Source organism: Crocuta crocuta, unplaced genomic scaffold, assembly GCF_008692635.1.
Source record: "Crocuta crocuta isolate KB4526 unplaced genomic scaffold, BGI_CrCroc_1.0 scaffold290, whole genome shotgun sequence".
NCBI classification, from domain to species: domain Eukaryota; kingdom Metazoa; phylum Chordata; class Mammalia; order Carnivora; family Hyaenidae; genus Crocuta; species Crocuta crocuta.
Window position 1 is genome coordinate 6,606,500 of NW_027527429.1, and position 17,302 is coordinate 6,623,801.

At 49.8% G+C, this 17,302-nt stretch overlaps 1 protein-coding gene across 1 annotated transcript in view; it reads right to left on the bottom strand.

Moving 5' to 3' along the window:
- Positions 1–17,302, bottom strand: part of INPP5D (inositol polyphosphate-5-phosphatase D) — a 121,089-nt gene that overhangs the window by 8,945 nt on the left and 94,842 nt on the right. The window contains exons 18-24 of the mRNA XM_077758496.1: positions 15,248–15,329; positions 11,721–11,810; positions 9,126–9,239; positions 7,731–7,813; positions 6,192–6,279; positions 3,682–3,831; positions 1,590–1,686 (exon numbers count right to left, since the gene is read on the bottom strand). Coding sequence (XP_077614622.1) covers positions 1,590–1,686; positions 3,682–3,831; positions 6,192–6,279; positions 7,731–7,813; positions 9,126–9,239; positions 11,721–11,810; positions 15,248–15,329 — 704 coding nt within the window. The remainder of the gene's footprint in view (positions 1–1,589; positions 1,687–3,681; positions 3,832–6,191; positions 6,280–7,730; positions 7,814–9,125; positions 9,240–11,720; positions 11,811–15,247; positions 15,330–17,302) is intronic.

A 17,302-nucleotide genomic window follows, 5' to 3' on the forward strand; every position in this document is an offset into this window, starting at 1 on the left:
AGGGTAAATGAAGGGGACCATCTGGAATGTGTTAGCTTGTACTACTGCGTCGGAATGGGGACGGCCATGCAGGCATTTGTAACAATGATGCGTGGGGAGGGAGGTCACAGAAGTCAAGGCTGGAACCTCGAATGTTGGCGGGGAGTCAGCTTAACGCTGTGGAGGGGACGGCCTGGACTGGCTGAGGTGACCTCGGAGACACACACACACTGTGCTGCCTCTCTGCGACAAGAGTGTCGTCCTTCCTTGTGAGAGAGCTCTTATGAGAACCAACTAGTAGAGTGCTGAGTGTACGGGTTATGACATGAGCAACGCTCCCCAGCTCTCGTTTGCTCAACCAGCTTGAGCCTGTCTCCTCCATTTTTCAGGGCCTAATTAAGAAACGTTAGTTTAGGGCGCCTGGGTGGCTCAGTCGGTTAAGCCTCTGATTTCGGCTCAGGTCATGATCTTGTGGTTTGTGAGTCGAGCCCCACATCAGGGTCTGTGCTGACAGCTCAGAGCCTGGAGCCTACTTCAGATCCTCTCTCTCTCTCTCTCTGCCCCTCCCCCATTTGAGCTCTGTCTCTCTCCCTCAAAAATCAATAAGTATTAAAAAATTAAAAAAAAGAAGCATTAGTTCTAATAGTAGCCAAATGGAAAAATAATTTGTTGACCTGCATGGATCCTGATTCTGGGAACAAACAGACATCTGAGAGTTAGGACACATTCATCGATGGGATAATATGGAAGAAAAAGATTGAAATTTCAGAGAACATTATATAGCTCTGAGGGTCAGAAGTTGGAAGTGGGCGAGGGACCGGCTGGGAGAGGGGAGTCCTGGTACGTGGGTGGGGCAGGGGTGAGGACGAGAGCCGGAGGGACAGGCGGTCCAGGGGCCCGAAGGAGGGGACTAAGCCAGGCTCTGCAGCGGTGTTTGGGGTCTCGCTTTGGCTCACCAGCACGGCTTTGCCCCCTCGGCACGCAAGCTGTCAGAGAGAGCATGACAACGCCCTCTGGCTTAATTCTAGGGCTCAGGACCCCATTAGGGAGCTGAGGGGGCCCTGCAGGTGGGGACTCCTGTCCCCTGGTCACATAGACTTTAATGTCTGGCTTATTCTCAGTCTAGGCTCTGCCAAGAGCAACCTGTGTGCACTGTCCTCAGTGATTGTTTTCCCCTCAGTAACGGGATGGGTTTGTTGGCCACAGAGCCACGGCTGCTGCTGTCGCTGGTCCCTAGGAGATGTGGGAACCATTCCCTGCAGTCACCTTTCAGTGGCTTCCCCCCGACAGGGCGTCGTGCTGCCAGGCTGGGAGTTCCCAAATCAGGGGCTCACCTACTTTGCTTTGGTTTCTCTAGACTCTGACACATGCCAAGGGCTCAGCCAATGTCAGTGAGGTCCCCTGCTTTCTGACACGGAAGCGTGTCCCAGGCCGTACACGGGCACCCCCGCCTGCCCGGGGCTGGCTGCCGGATCGCACCTCTCCCTGGCCAGAGCTTTCCTTCCCTCCCGGTCCTCAAGTTCTCTGTGCTCCACTCACCCTCTCCTGGGTCCTGGGTCTGCATAATCACGCTAGTTTGTAGGGAGGCCCCAGCAACCCCCCAGCTCTACCTGTTGGCAGGTTCCCACTGCTTCATGGGGTCGTGGCTGGTGAGGCTCTTCAGGGACTTGGGCCCGCTGGACTCGTCGCGCTCAGTCTTCACGAAGTCTGCAGGGGGAGAGCCAGCAAAGAGCATGTGAGGGCCAGGGCGCCCAGCATGGGCCAGGATGGCCGTCGGCAGCCAACGCGAGGCTGAGCGAACTGTGGCTGTCCGGGAGGTGGGCTAAGCAAGATTCTGAGGCCTCACAGGAGTTCAGTGATTGGAGAAGGATGTCTGCCTCTGCCCCGGGGGGAGAAGAGTTAGCACGTGTGGACCCAGAGTTGTCTTGTCATGTGACACGTTCAACTTGTTGGTGTCACGAGGGGAGGGGAAAGACTTCTTGGCAGATCCGAATGAAACAAATAAAATAACACGGTGGCTTCACAAGAACATCTGATACTAAAGCCAATCATGTCCAAAGGGACACTGGGGCGCCATCTTCCTTTCGGACTCTGGCTTGTCCTTGCAGAAGACACGAGTCGCTCTCCCCCCAGCCTGTGGTTCTGCTGTAGAAAGGAGCTCCCACAAGGCAGAAGGCGGAGCCCCGTCACAGGAGAGAGTACCCCTGATGGCCCAGAGCCTTCCCAGGAGCAGGGAGTGCTGACCGTCTACAGGAAGTGAGTCCTACTCTCTTGTTATTCATGCAAAATGCAGGACCCCATAGTGTTTATGAATTCCAGCTGAGCACCCTGTGAACCTGTACTGTCACCCTGGGCTAGCCGCCTGCTAGGTACGTGACCTTCAGCCAAACACTGAACTTCTCTGTGCTTCAGTTTCCCCATCTCCCACACAAGGACAATACCTGGCTGTCAGGGCTACTCCAAGACATTAATGGGATGACATTTATAAGACAATCATTTCCCACATCCTCCAGCATCAAGTTAAAGTCCCACTCATTTTAGGCACTGTTGTTAGAGGGCTTTTGAGTAGGAATTAAAATCAAAAGGAAGGAAAAACCACCTGTTGCTTGTGTGGAAAGAGAGAAATGCTTGATTAACACATTTTGAGCAGCTCTGTGTTTCTCAAACCATTTATCACTTCAAGCCGAGAGGTTTTAACATAATAGATACTACTGAGGACCATGCACTAATTTCCAAGTTTTAAATTTTTAAGCAGGATTCTGAGAAAGGTAAGGACTTGAGTCTAGAAAGTTCCCCATGTTCTCAGCTGTTAGGGTCTCCTGGCCGTGTTCCCATAGTCCTCAGAGGAGCAGTGATGATTTCTAACTAAGAGATGAGGCATCTCCAATTGCCTAATGGGGATCAGTGGGGTCTCCTCCGGGGACAGACAAGAGAGGGTTCCCCAAGGCTGGGACGTCACATGGGGGTAAGGAAACACTTTCAATGAGCATTTGCTCCCAAGCATGGCTGCACTGGTGTCCTTTCTGAGAGCCACGAGAAACGTGTCCTCCTGACGGCCAGCAGAAGTAAGCAAGTGCCATTTTGAAGGACACAAAGATTTGAGGTCAAGTTGGAAGAGGTGCTGGGGGACCGTGCCAAGGAAGAGAAGACCACAAGATGCTGCTGTTCGGGGCAGTGGCTGGGGGCTGGGTAGGGAAAAGCCAAAGAAATGTGCTCGGTATGAGCATGGGGGCCTTGTTGGTGTATACGGCGTGTAGATGCCCTGGCTGGCACCACGAGGGCAGGGCGTAGATACGTAGGTAGGTATGTGCGAGCTCCAGCCTGGAAAGAGCGATTCAGGATCAGGCAGGTTTACTGTGTAATCTTGGTCCTTCTGCTGGAGGTGCTAACAGGGAGTGACAAGGCCTAAAAGACTAACAGGAGACCAGAGCCCCTGGAAAATTCACAAGCTTCACATCCATGCAGATGGAAGGTGACTGGGGTCAGGGAACGAAGACGTGCAGCCGTGGGGGTTCTGTAGGGACATTCTTGGATCAGCTAAGAATCGGGCCAGATTGTCTCTGACATCACTTTTGATGCTGGATTTCTGTTCTGAGGCCCCAGCAGAGAGGATATGTGATGGCTGTGCAGAGGGAGACCTCATTCCTATCCCTGACCCAGCAGCACTGCAGAGAGAGCAGGGGAGGGCTCGTGCCCACTCACCATAGAGCTTTTCCCTTTTCTTGCCCTGGGAGGTCTGCAGCTTAATCTCCCCCCGGAAGTGGCCTGTCATCTCTCCGTGGTGGGTGAGAGGCGTGTAGATGGGGAGCAGGGTTTCCGTGGCCTCTAACCGTAAAGCGATGCAGCCTTCGCCTGGGCAGGTGAGGAGAACAGTCATGTCAAGAGATATTTCACAGGAGAAACACCATGTATTCAGCTTGGAGATTAACTCCGCTGTCCAAAGATGATCCTTCGAAACAATGTCCAAGGTGGGGATTATCGAATAAAGCTTTTAGAACAACGCCTCAGCAATTTGGGAAAAACATTTCAAACTTTACAGTGGAATGAACTCCACGTGGATTAGCTGATGTAAGAAAAAAAAAAAAAGAATTAAATCCTAGAAAATCCAGCAGACAAGCAGATTTAGCCACTAATCTGACTGCGGGAGCGAACGGTAACTTCCCGGGGCTTAAGGCAATGTTAGGAAATGACAAAACAGACTGACAGGTTAAGAGGGTATAAAAACTTAAAACTTCTGCACAGAGACAAAAAGGAAAGAAAGTGTGAAAGAGACCGACGGCTTCATGAAGCCCTCAAGGAACTCCTCAAAATCAAATCTCAGTAGGTAACTGGGCAGATAACCCAAGCGGATATTTCACACGAAAAGAACTGTAACTGGTTAATTTCACTAAATGGGAACTAGTTCAGTCTTCTCCACCATCAAAAATGCAAATCAAGACAGATCTTACAGATAGGAAATTAGTACAAGATGGAAGCAAAAGAATATCTAGAACCAGCAAGGATCTGGGGAAACCTATACCCTTGGATGTGGCAAGGTCAACATGCAGGACATTTTTTTTACAGAGATCAGTTTGATAACGAGTGTCAAGGATCACCAACGTATTTATACCCTTTGACCCGGTGCACGTGGGGACTTATCCTAAAGAGAGGATTTGAAAGAATAAAAATGTAGCTGAAGGAGAATCAAAAATGCTCATTAAGAGATCCATCTCAGCCTCATTGGCAATACTAACAAGAGTAATCAGCAGCAAACCCATGAAGATTATGAAGCCATTAAATGCAGCCATTGTGAAGGCCGTGCAAGAGGAAGATCATGGAAAATGTGTATCATCTAATATGTCTATCACTGGGTGAGAAAGCAGAATTTAAAATGGCATCTCTATGAGGATTATGAATATAGAAATCTGTGTATGTCTATGTATGAGGATGGAAGTATGAGACCAAAATAAACATGGTTCCTGTCATGGGGAATGAGACTGTGGGTTGACTTTTCTTCCCGTTATTATTACGATATGCTGGCTGTACGAATACCAAGAATCGGGAACAAAGGAAGGATACAGTATTTGAACAAGAAAATGGAACCATCATTCCCATGTTCCTGTGTGCTACCGCCAAAGCTTCGAACATTCCATCCCCATGTGGATCTGTTCTCTTTGCCCCGATGTGATGCATAGGAGCTCCCCCATCCAGTGCCAGTACAGTCTTCAGGCTCTGGCCATCCCTGCCTGGCTCTGGGACCCTCTTTCTAATGCTGTGCTAGGACGGGGTGAAGGGCAGGATTCTGGAGCTGGGTTGCCGGGGTTCAAGTCCAAGGGCACATGGTATCTTGTCAAAGTCAGTGGCCATGTAATCTTGGACAAGTCACTTCATTTCCTCACCTCTGCAGCTAGGGTAGCAATTGTACCTACATCCCAGGGCTTTTGGCAGAGCCTGGACCGTAGGCCACCAACACAGGCACTTTTGTGTCTCCAGCCTCTTGGTCTCCTGGCTTTCCCTGATTAGCATTTAAACACCTTCGAATTCCTTTCATTGAAAACAAAACCCTCTCCTGGGACCAGGATTCATTTTTGTCTGCCTCGTCAAGGAGCAGAGGGATCTGCCTCGTGCAAGGAGCAGAGGGATCTGGCTCCTGCCTCCAGCCTCCCTCTGGCCACCTGCCCACCTCCCCCCCCACCCCCGGTTCTAAACCACAGCGAATGTACGGAGTTTGAACTTGACATTGGGCTGGAGCCACGCATTGGCTAAGACGATGTCAGAGATGATGTCTCTCTGGCTGGTGTCTGCCCAGCATGGATGGGCACTGACCCATGCCAGACAGACATGGGTTCAAATTAGGGCTCAGCCAGTTTCTACCTGTGACTTACGTAAGTCCCTTAAGCTCTCTGAGCCTCAGTTTACTCACCTACTGATTGACAGAATAGGATCTGCTTTATAAGGTCTTGTCGGGATTAAATAATCCCTGCAAAGCCCCTGGCACAGAATCTGACACAGGAAAGACTCCATAAACGAGAGAGGTTATGGCTACTGGTGGTTCCTCCTAGAAGCCCGACAGGGCAGGAAGGAGGACTTACTGTCCCTCCGGGAGCCCTGGGAAGGGGAGAGGGGTGACAGGAGAGCAGGACGGGGTCTGTGTCACGGAGACGCCGGTGCCTCCCTTACACGAGAGGCCACCGGCTAACAGCAGGTGCGGCCCCCTTTCCTGGGACCCTTACCATACGATTCGTCGCTGTCAGAGGACTTAATGCTAATCAGGATGTGCTGGTCCAGCAGGTACTCGGGGTCAGAGATAATGGGCTTCAGCTGCACAGAGAAGGGCACAGGGTTAGAGCTGACCGCTGGGGCACACGACCACCATGGCGGGAGTGGGGGGGAGCACAGGGAGCTTCTGTCAGGGTGCCTTGGTGGGATTAGAGGGTAGAGAGGGTGCTGTCCGGTGACAGGGATGGTGGAGGGGCAGGGGGCTGGAGGGAGAAGACGCCCCTAGGAGCTATGGGGGCAGCAGGTGAAGCTGGAGAGTGAGGAGGGGTCTGGGAGCCAACCAGATAAAGAGGGGGATGCCGGGATCAAATGGGCATTCCAGAAAGATCCATCAGGCTTCAGGATGCCTCAGCAAGAAGGCGGGTGGGATGGAGACCCCCTGGGAGGTGGCTGTGAGGTGGAGAGGGGGAGGGGGACGGGGCCGGAGGAAGCACAGGTCTTGGCAGCAGTGAGGATGTCGGGCCAGGGTACCCCGGAGTCCCCCGAACCAGGTGTACACACGTTATGCGGACGGGGGTACTGGCATCTTTCACAACTTGACCAAAGGAGGAGACGGGCCATTTGGTTGCCACGTGGGGCAGCCAGGAGAGGAGGAACGGAAGGGTCGGGTGGGTGCGTGAGGCAGGATGTCACCTTGGAGTCCAAAGCCACCGAGATTCAGGTACCTGAAAACAGCCCCAAGATGGGGACTTTGGACAGCTACGCCCTGTCCTTGTGGAGGACCCCGATCAGAAGTGCTCCCCAGTTCGGAGACTCTGTGATGTGGCCCAAGAACGGGCTCCAATCAACAGCCCTCCAAACCTGCCCACGACCCACCCCAGCCTTAGGAGAGGATGGGTCCTTCCGCCTCTTTAAGGCCATCTTGGGTGTCACCTCTGAGGGAGCCTTCCAGGACAGCCCCCGGGACCCTTGCTGTGTATGACAGATCTGCCTGGCCCTCAACTCCCCTCTGGGTACCCTTTACTCATCATGTCACAAAAATAAACAAGGTCCTACTCCACTGTGCACCTAGCGCGAACACTCAGACGTGCCCACCATCAACTCAGTATCACAAAAGCTCTTCTGGGTCCCGGGTAAAAAAAACAATTTTTTTTTTCCTGCAAGAAAGAGGACATGCGTTCCCACTAAGGTCAGCCTATGTGTTTTCAACTCCACCCTCTGCTCTCATGGGGCCATAGACACGTCAAGTTCTTTCTGAACCCAGTGTTCGTGTAGGAGCAATGAACTCCCCTCTTCTTCACTTGATATCCTCCAAGCTGGGGTTGAGCAGGCGAAAGCCACTGAGGGGGATGGGGACCTCGGGGCCTGGGGCCATCACGCTGTCACTACAGCTATGTGACTGTGTGATTGTAAACCAACATCGCTGGGATCTGCCTCAGTTTCCTTCTTTGTAAAGTCACGTGGTCAGACAAGTCCATCTCTTAAGGAACAGTGGGGCAACGAGGGCCGGCGAAGGCCAAGGTCTCCCTGGCTACATCCTGTTCTTGATTTACCTTTGGAAGGGTCTCGCCAAACTTCACCACCAGCTCCCCCTCGCTTCCTTCTTCATTTTCTCCTTCCTGACTCTTGACAAAACCTGAAAGAGGACAAAACCTGAAAAAGGCTGGTTTTCAGAGAATAAACAAGAGCCAGACAGAGAAGACTCCTAGGGTCGCCCCAGCCAGACCGAGGAAGATATACTCCCTTTCATCTGTAGGGGCCACAGCACTGTTTAGGAGTCAGGCTTGTGAGGGATTCTGTTTTGGTGCAGGAGATGGTCATTTGCCAACAGGGTTGAATTATTTTTAGGAAAAAACCAGAGATTCCCCTCCTTTTCAGCTCTTTTTTGCAACAAATCAGGCAACAAAGAAATCATCACATCACAGTCAAGGAGATTAGGAAACTTGACAGCTCGGCCCACTCAAGATAGCAGCCTTTTGAAATGCTAATTTAAGCCTCCTAATATGCTGTTTCCATAGAAATGTATGCAAATGTCTCGATAGTTTATTAAAAACACCCGCACAAAAACCCTCATCATTTCTGGAGGTGCCTTGTCCCTGCTTGGTGACACTGGACCTGGAAACTTTGCGGAGAAGGCAGGTCTGTCAGCAAGGCTGAGCTGGGGCCGAGTGGGAGACAGAAGGGAGAGGGGAGTGGGGCAACCAGTCTTCTGCATTTCTGGAAGCGTCTGTCATCCCGTCACAAAATGCCTCCTTTGGTGGAATTGACTCTGCCCCCGTCCCCCACCTCCAGACCATCTCAGCGAGGGGAGCTAGAAACCACACAGATCCCGCCATAGAACAGCTTTAGACAATATGCCTAAAAATGTCACCCGGGAAGGGTGTTTGCTAAACACAGGTTGTGCTAACGGCTGCTGGCTGGGAGCGGGCCACCCATCTCCGGCTTGCTTGTGGGCCGTCCAGAGCATCCAAGAAAGATGCCCTTCAAAAAAAAAAAAAAAAAAAAAAANAAAAAAAAAAAAAGAAAGATGCCCGTCGTGTGCAAAAGAGCAGAGCACTCTGGGGAAGAACAGGTGGCTGCCAGCAGCTGCTCACCGCGAGCTCTGGACCTTCGCCTGGGACCCTCTGGTTGAGTCAGAGCCCCTGCTCAGGGAGGGGGCAGATGCTTCAAGGACAGGGTCCAGTGGCCTAGTCCCCTACAAGGGCTGACAGGTCAGGGTTTCAGTGACTGTCCCTATCTCTGAGGCTGCAAGAGCAGCATCACGGGCCATTGGGGGGGGCGGCCCCCACAGTAACTGAACCCCCCAACGCTCCGCCTAGAGACTGCCTTAAGGCCCATCTGTGAATCCTCCCCAGAGAGAGAGGCGGGGCCAAGCGCCATCAATGAAAAGGCGTGTAAGAGTAAGAGTCCTGCCTGCGAGACCCAAAGGGAGTTCAGCACCCACTTACTCTCTAAGCAGCTCGAGTGGAACTCCAGGTAGAACTTGGTCTGGGACTTGGTCTTCAGGGTGGCAAAGCACCTGAGAAACTCGATCTGCCCTTGGCTGTCCACAGTCCCGGGACCTGGAAGGGGTGAGAAAGAGATTTGGCTCGAGTTGCCCAGGGGTGGAGCATTTTGAATTAGCCCCCCGACAACAGGCTCCTTCTTAGCATCCAGGGAAGGTGAAGTCCAGATAAGGAGAGGTTTTCCCTGAATCCCACCACATATGCTGAGCAACCTCAATGGCGGGGGGAGGGGAGATGCCCTCTCTGATGCTGTGGAGAGCAGGGTAGCAAGAGGGAAGAGTTCAAGGAGCTAAGAGCTTCTCAGCTTTGCGTCTGAAGTCGCATGGCCTTGGGAAACGACCTTAACCTCAGTGCCTCAGTCTCCCCATTTGTTCTGGCAAAGAGAGTGTGTATAATGGCTCAGTGGTCAATACCCAAATCCGTCTTGTTTCTAAGTCCAGTTACCGAGGGATACCTGCTCTTCCTTCCTCCGGGTGGCTTCCCTCCACTGAGCTGGCTCCTCATGGTATATTCACGGAGATGATGCATTCATTCGCAAGTGCCCTCAGGCTGGCTCTGAACAAGGTGCACCCTCCCCTGTAAATTCTGAGCCACCCCGAGAGCAAGGACAGACATTCCCATTCTCTCTCCCACCCACGCCCCTTTTTTTCTTTTCCTTTCCCCCAGCTTTATTGAGGAATAACTGGCAAATATAATTGTGAGTATTTGAAGTGTACAGCACGAGGCTCTGATACACATATACACTGTGAAATGCTTACCAAGATCAAGACAATTAACACATCCGTCACCCACATAATTAACTGGTGTGTGTGTGTGTGTAATAAGAACGCTTAAGATCTACTCCCAGCAAATCTCAAGTTTACAGTACTGTATCATTAACTGTAGCCATCATGCTATTGGATTCCCAGAATTTACTCATCTTGTAACTGAAAGTCTGTACCCTTTGACCTCCATCTCCTCATTTCCGGCTCAGCCCCCTGGCAACCACCATTCTATCCTGTTTCTATGAAATTGGCAGTTTCTTCCAAGATTCTGCATATAGGTAATACCACACGCCTATGGTATTTTTTTTGTGTCTGGCTTATTTCACTCAGCTTTCCTTTATGCCCTTAAATCCCACAGCACCTAGACCAGGCTCTGCTTGGGAAGACAGTCAACCTATGCTCAATCCAGGTGATCAGCCTTTGTGGGTGTCTACTGGGTGCCGGGTCCCGGTGGAGAGAAGGCAAGCTTGATACTGATGACGTGATGAGGGTCCTCACCGAGGGTGTGATGGCATCAGCCACCCCAACAACACTGCAGGAACTCAGAGAAAGGGGAGATGGAAGTTTCTGGAAAGACAGTGGCCAGAGCTAGCATGGAGACAGGGTGGTGGATTAAGTCTCATGTGGAGAAGGGAGGTCACACTGCTAGAGCAGATGTTACACCCAACAGCGTGGAGAGCAGTGTCCCAGGAAGACAAGATTCTAGCCTCATCCACATTCTTTGTGGCATGAAGGACACAGAGTAATACAGGCTTTTCGCACCTGTGTTGGGCCCCCCTGCTCAACCTTCCTAAAGGTTGACCACAGAAGTGGGTAGGGGTTTAGCAGAGGAGGTGACAAAATGGCTCCCCGGTCACCCAGGCCCAGGCTGGACACACCACAGAGCACACCAGACTCCTGCTGGGATGAGGGTGGCCTGGTGTGCTGGGCTGAGCTGGAGTCTTTGAAAATTTACCTGCAAGTCTAAGTATTATCTACCCAAGCATTTTGCAAACTCAGTCATCACATCCCATCCTTACGATGCTTACCATCCCCACCCACCATGCATCCATGTGAATACTGGCTTAATATTTTCTTTAAATAGACTCACTTTTTAAACTTAGGTGAACATATTTAAATAAGAAAGCACCCCACAAGACTGAATGAAAAGCCAGTGTTGCTTGCCCTTACACAGAAGACAGATGCAAAACCTGTTAAAATAAATGCATCACTGTTAAATGTTCATCCGTGCCCCACCCAGAACGGTCTTTGGTGGCGGATATGCCACACCTTGGAAAAACATTCATTTACTCAATATTTAAAATTTTATTAAAAAAAAATTTAAGTTTATTTATTTACTTGAGAGAGAGACAGTAAGCAGGGGAGGGGCAGAGAGAGGGAGAGAGAGAGTCCCAAGCATGCTCTGCGCTGTTAGCACAGAACCCGATGTGGGGCTCGAACCCACGAACTGTGAGATCATGACCTGAGCTGAAACCAAGAGTTGACGCTTAGCCACCTGAGCCACCTAGGTGTCCCTCATGTATTCAATTTTAAAGACTGGATTACAGCGGAGGCTCAAATAGCTGACACATCTGCCAAAGAGAGCAAGAAAGTGCTCTGCACTGAAATCACGATACGGCTTGATGTGAAGAGTCCCCATTGATGGACTGTGGACTTCTCCGGAAGGATGAGCCCCCAGCTACCACAGACAACAAACTGCTACAATCTGAAGACGAGTCCCCAAAGCCTCTTGTCATTGTGGATGACAGAGGGACAGATGCCGTCCACCACTTACCGTTCTTGGAGACAAACTGGGAGGTGACTCCTGCCTCAAATGTGGCAAAAACAGGGCTGTGGTCACTTGTCATGATGTCACTGGTGCTGCCTGCAGGGGAGGGAAGGCATTCCTGAGCAGGGGAGGAGAACACCTTCTGGTCCAACCAACGATGTCAAACCCATGGCAGAAATCAGCTTATATTTATGAAAGCCTCCAGAAATTTCATGATTTTACACCTGTTAATTCCACTGTCCTTCTACAACCACGCTCAAAAGTCTCAGTGGAAGTGGTGACATTCTCCTTCATGGCGAAAATGTGCCTGTGCTAGTTTTTCCTCGAGACACACAAGTTTTTAAATAGATCATGGAGTGTTCAGACTTTTCTGGTCTCAGCACTTTGTTGCACCGATGAGCTCACGGCCCAGCGCGGGATGGGGATTTAGGTCACTGAGATCATCAGCAACGGACTTGGCACCTTCCCTCACCCCACGATGCCTCGTAGGATTAGGAGAGAGTGGAACGTGAAGTGTAGACAGAGTGTAGACAACTCTTTTAAGGAGCATGGCACTTGGAGGGAATGCAGTGGGGCATTTCTGGAGGGCGTAAGGGAAAGAACACAGCTCTAGAAATATCGAGTTCTAAGTGCTTATAATAGAGCCACGTGGAGATGTCCAGCTGGGTACTCAAGGCTGGAGATTTATCTTTAGGTTTGGAGTCACGATGTTAGGGGGAAGCAGAAGCCATGAGGATGTTTGGGCTCCAGAGAGGCAAGCAGGAGGCCCAGGCTACACCGGCCAGTAATGGGCAAAGAGAAATAACACAGGAGACAAAGAAGGCAGTGATTTACATCCTTTCCTAGAAAGCTTTTATAAATCAGCAAGACCAAGGTAAACATCTCACCCTTCCACCAACCAAAGGACACGGGCAGAAAATTCCAAAGAAATACAGGTGGCTAATGAACACGGAAGATAATGCTCACTTGCTAACGACCATCAGGAAGACAGTTGAAATGATGAGAGAGAATGAAAGAAGAGAACAATGAGGAGGAAGGCGGGGGTTCTGGTCCAGGGAAGGAAGAGGGGATGGAGGAGAGGGGCCTGGTGAGAAGGACACACCTTCTCTGAGACAGAAGGGAAAGGGTAGGAAGGGTACCAGCTGAAATCATGTTTGGATGTGGGCAGGAGCAGGCTGAGTGTGGGGTGGCAGTGCAAGAGGGAATGCTCTAGCAACAAAGGGCAGACCAGCATTTTTAACAACACTTACATATGTTATCAAGCATAACAGCACTAAGCACTATGACGCCTGTGCCCTGGAAACTGGGAGGGTGACGGTTACCTGGGTGGCCTCTCTGTAACCACACACTGTACACCCCCCTCCCACAGTGAGTCTGGGCTTGGCTTTGTGGCTTCTTTTTGGCCAATAGGACATTAGCAAATGTGAAACAAGCAGAGACTCGAAAAGCTCTTCTACATCTGGGACCCCTGTGACCAGGAAGAAGCCCAGACCAGCCTGCTGGGTGATGAACAAACATAGCTGAGTTACCACTGTCGCCCCTGCAGTCAGCCAGCCAATCAGCCAACCAACCCCCAATTTGGATGGGCTCCTGGCCTGAGTGTGCCCAGCCAACACCAAAGAGAGCAGAGATGAATGGTCCCAAGTCTAGCCCAGAGAACTGTAAGCTGTGAAGTTTTAGGGTAGTTTGTTACGCAGCAGTAGATCACGGATACATCTTATTTATGTTAATCACCATAAGACTCAAGCTCCCAGCTTACCCCCATTTCCTGAGCTCTGGACATTCATTCCCTTTTCTTTCCTAATTTCTTGCTCACTCCCAACTCATTAAAGTCTTCCTCTGCACCTCTGCATTCAGTGAAATATCATTAGCAAAATTCCCTACATGTTCAACCATCCCTTCACATTCTATACCTGGTCCTTTTCTGGAAGATACTGCAGCTTCTCAGCTGAGGGCTGGTTTTCTGCTCTCTCCCCCATATGTGGGTCCAGAAAGTGGGAAGGTGTGTCCTCTTTGCTACCCAATGCCACTTCCAGACCAATCTCCCTCCATTTTCCTAAAAATCTCCACTATGAAGCTTTTTGAATCCCAAGGTGAGGTTCAAAGAGCAGTAATGCTACAAGCCAGCATTTTCTCCTGAATCGCTGCAGAGACCTGCTGAATAAGGCAGACGGTGGCACCTTCCTAGAGACAATTGGCAGGGCCCATGCAGCTGCAGGATGTGGGAAAGAGGGGCACCACCGAGAAATGGGATGACTGACAGAGGGTGCGATAGGAGTGCTCGTTGGTCTTGAAAGCGGAATAAATCCTTGGCTGTGGCTATGGGGGTGGGATGCTTTTCTGCACAGCTAAAGGTGTGAAGTCTATCTAGCGAAGTCACTTCTGGGAGACAGAGCTCAGGTGCATTCCTTCCCAGGGGAGTTGCTCTGCTCCCCTCTGGGCATCAGGAGGCACGGACAAAATAAAAAAGGGATGGAAATCAGTTCAATCTTTTGGGACTGGACTTAAACATGAGGATTTGCTGGTCCCCAGGGAGAGGATGGGAGCCACAAAGGTGGCCACTGGGCAGCAGCAAGAACCCCCTTTGGTGGGTGGGGCAGGGGTGAGGTCACGAACAGTCCGTCAGGGGTATCAGGCCTGTGACTTGGGATGGGAACAAGGATGGCCCTCCTTTGGATGTCACTGTCTGAGAATTTGCACTGTTTCAAAAATAGTATCACAATTGTCAGTCAGTACAGTGTTCAAGGTAGCTCTGCTCTGAATGTTTTAAATTTATTTTATTTATTCTGAGAGAGAGAGACAGAGCATGAGCAGGGGAGGGGCAGAGAGAGAGAGGGAGACACAGAATCTGAAACAGGCTCCAGGCTCTGAGCTGTCAGCACAGAGCCCGACGTGGGGCTCGAATTCACGAAACCATGAGATCATGACCTGAGCTCAAACCAAAAGTTGACGCTTAACCAACTGAGCCTCCCAGGAGCCCTGTTCTGAATTTTTAAGTACACAGTGCAGAACAGTTCTTAATAATGGGAATTAAGAGGTAGCTTTTAAGAATAAGCACTCAAGCAATTAAGAACTCCTTCGGTATATCTTAAACTTCTGGAGTCAAAAATTGCTGAATTGTTTTGATAGCTTTTTCATAACTACTTATTTTAATATTAGACTTATGGCATTTTCATCAATTTAACTCAATTGATCCTTAAATCTCCATAAATACGTACGTGTATACTCATGATATATGCTAGGTTGAACCACATGAATTTCCAATATTTGACTATTTTGACCGACAAAAATACCACTTTCATGTGGTTCAAAGCTAACATGCTGTTTTCAGAACAAGTCTGGATTTCGGTTAAGAAGGGCTCCATAATTCCAGTGTTCCCCAAGTCAGCAGATGCTTACCGCGCTGCAGCCTGAGACAGGAGAGGATGCTGCAGGTCACCTGACCGGGGTTACAGGGACTTCTCCCACTTTACAGAGACACGGACTGGAGCCCGTTAGTTTCAGGCAGCCGAACCTACCAGCGTGTCACTCACCGTAGGACTGACACACCACATGCACCAGCGGGTAAGACTTCCAGAGGACTCGGTCACACCAGGAAGGCAGGTTGTACTTCATCTGTAAATCACAGTCACGCGCTTTGTAAGATGCCTGCTAATTTTTTTAATACGTAAATCAGTAAAAGGTTAACATGTGGCCTCTGTAATCCTTGAATTCGTGCACCACTGGAGCTTTATAGATCTTCCCCATAGGGGGCCTTCAGCCCTTTGCCTTTGCCTTAAGTCCCGAGTCCACTGCTGTCCCTGCACTGTCAGACGCCATGGATTCCCGCTTTGGAAGATTGATGCACTTGGCCGTGGGCTCTTACCTATCCTCCTCCACTATTTCAGAATTTCTTGTTGTTACCTTCTTTTTTTCTGATTCAGATGAACCCCACACATGGGTACTTTCAACCCAGTCTCTGCTTATCCTTTCTAGCCCCTTATTTTATTTTTTTTTCCTTTCATAGTTTATTGTCAAGTTGGATTCCATATAACACCCAGTGCTCATCCCAACAAGTGCCATCCTCCATGCCCATGACCCCCCCTTCCCCTCTCCCCCCATCCCATCAGCCCTCAGTTTGTTCTCAGTATTCAAGAGTCTCTCATGGTTTGCCTCCCTCCCTCTCCCCCACTACTTTCCCCCTTCTCCTCCCCCATGGTTCTCCGTTATGTTTCTCCTAATCCTCCTATAAGTGGAAGCATATGGTATCTGTCTTTCTCTGTCTGACTTATTTCGCTCAGCATAACACCCTCAAGGTCCATCCACGTTGCTACACGTGGCCAGATTTCATTATTTCTCATTGCCATGTAGTATTCCATTATATAGATAAGCCACATCTTCTAGATCCATTTGTCAGTTGATGGACACTCAGGCTCTTTCCATGATTTGGCTATTGTTGAAAGTGCTGCTATGAACTTTGGGGTACATGTGCTCCTATGCATCAGCACTTCTGTATCCTTGGATAAATTCCTAGCAGTGCTATTGCTGGGTCATAGGGGAGTTCTAATGTTAATTTTTTGAGGAACCTCCACACTGTTTTGCAGAGGGTCCAGCCCCTTACTTTAATAATACATTCCAGCTACCCCTTTCATCCACACAGCCATCCACCTGTCTACTCATCCAGCCAGCCATGCATCTACTTATCCATCCATCCTACCCATTCACACAAGCCATTGACCTATCTACTTATCCAGCCAGCCAGCCAGGCATTTACTCATCCATCCATCAATCAATCCGTCCATCCTACCCATTCACACAAGCCATTGACCTATCTACTTATCTAGCCAGCCAGGCATCTAGTTATCAATCCATCCATCCATCCATCCTTTCACACAGCCATACACCTATCTACTTATCCAGCCAGTCAGCCACCTACTTATTCACCCAACTACCGGCCCATCCACCCATCCACCCACACACCTACCTATCCATTCACATATCCATCTACCCATCAGCAATCAAACAATATGTATTAAGATGAGCCCTCTCCCAGGCTACACTGGCAAGCATGATACCCACTGGGTGTGATACACAAGGCAAAGTAGCAATACCCTTTATCCCTTAAGTTCTAGTCCTTTCTTCTCTGCCTATAAATGTAAAGGTACTCATCATAAAAGAGCCTACCCTTGCCATCTCCTTCAATTACTTTTCTCTTTTTGTCAATTTTCTTTCAAGAATGTTCTATTTTCACTGCCTCTACTTTTGGACTACCCATTTAGGTTTTTAAACTTGAGGTACAATTTACATACAGTAAAGTGTACTAACGTCAAGTATATAGCTTGAGGAAGTTTTATACATACACACCCATTTAACCACTACCCAGATAAATGGGTAGAAAATCTCCATCATCTCAAAAGGTTCCCTCATGTTCCTCTGTGCCCACACTACCACCCTGTAGAGGTGAACATTATCGCGACTAACGTCTCTACTGATTAATTTTGCCTAACCTTATAAATGGACTCGTTCAGTATATATTGTTTGATGTCTGGCTTCTTCCACCCATATTATTGTCTGTAGAAGTTTTTTCACTGCACTGCCATGGTTGTATT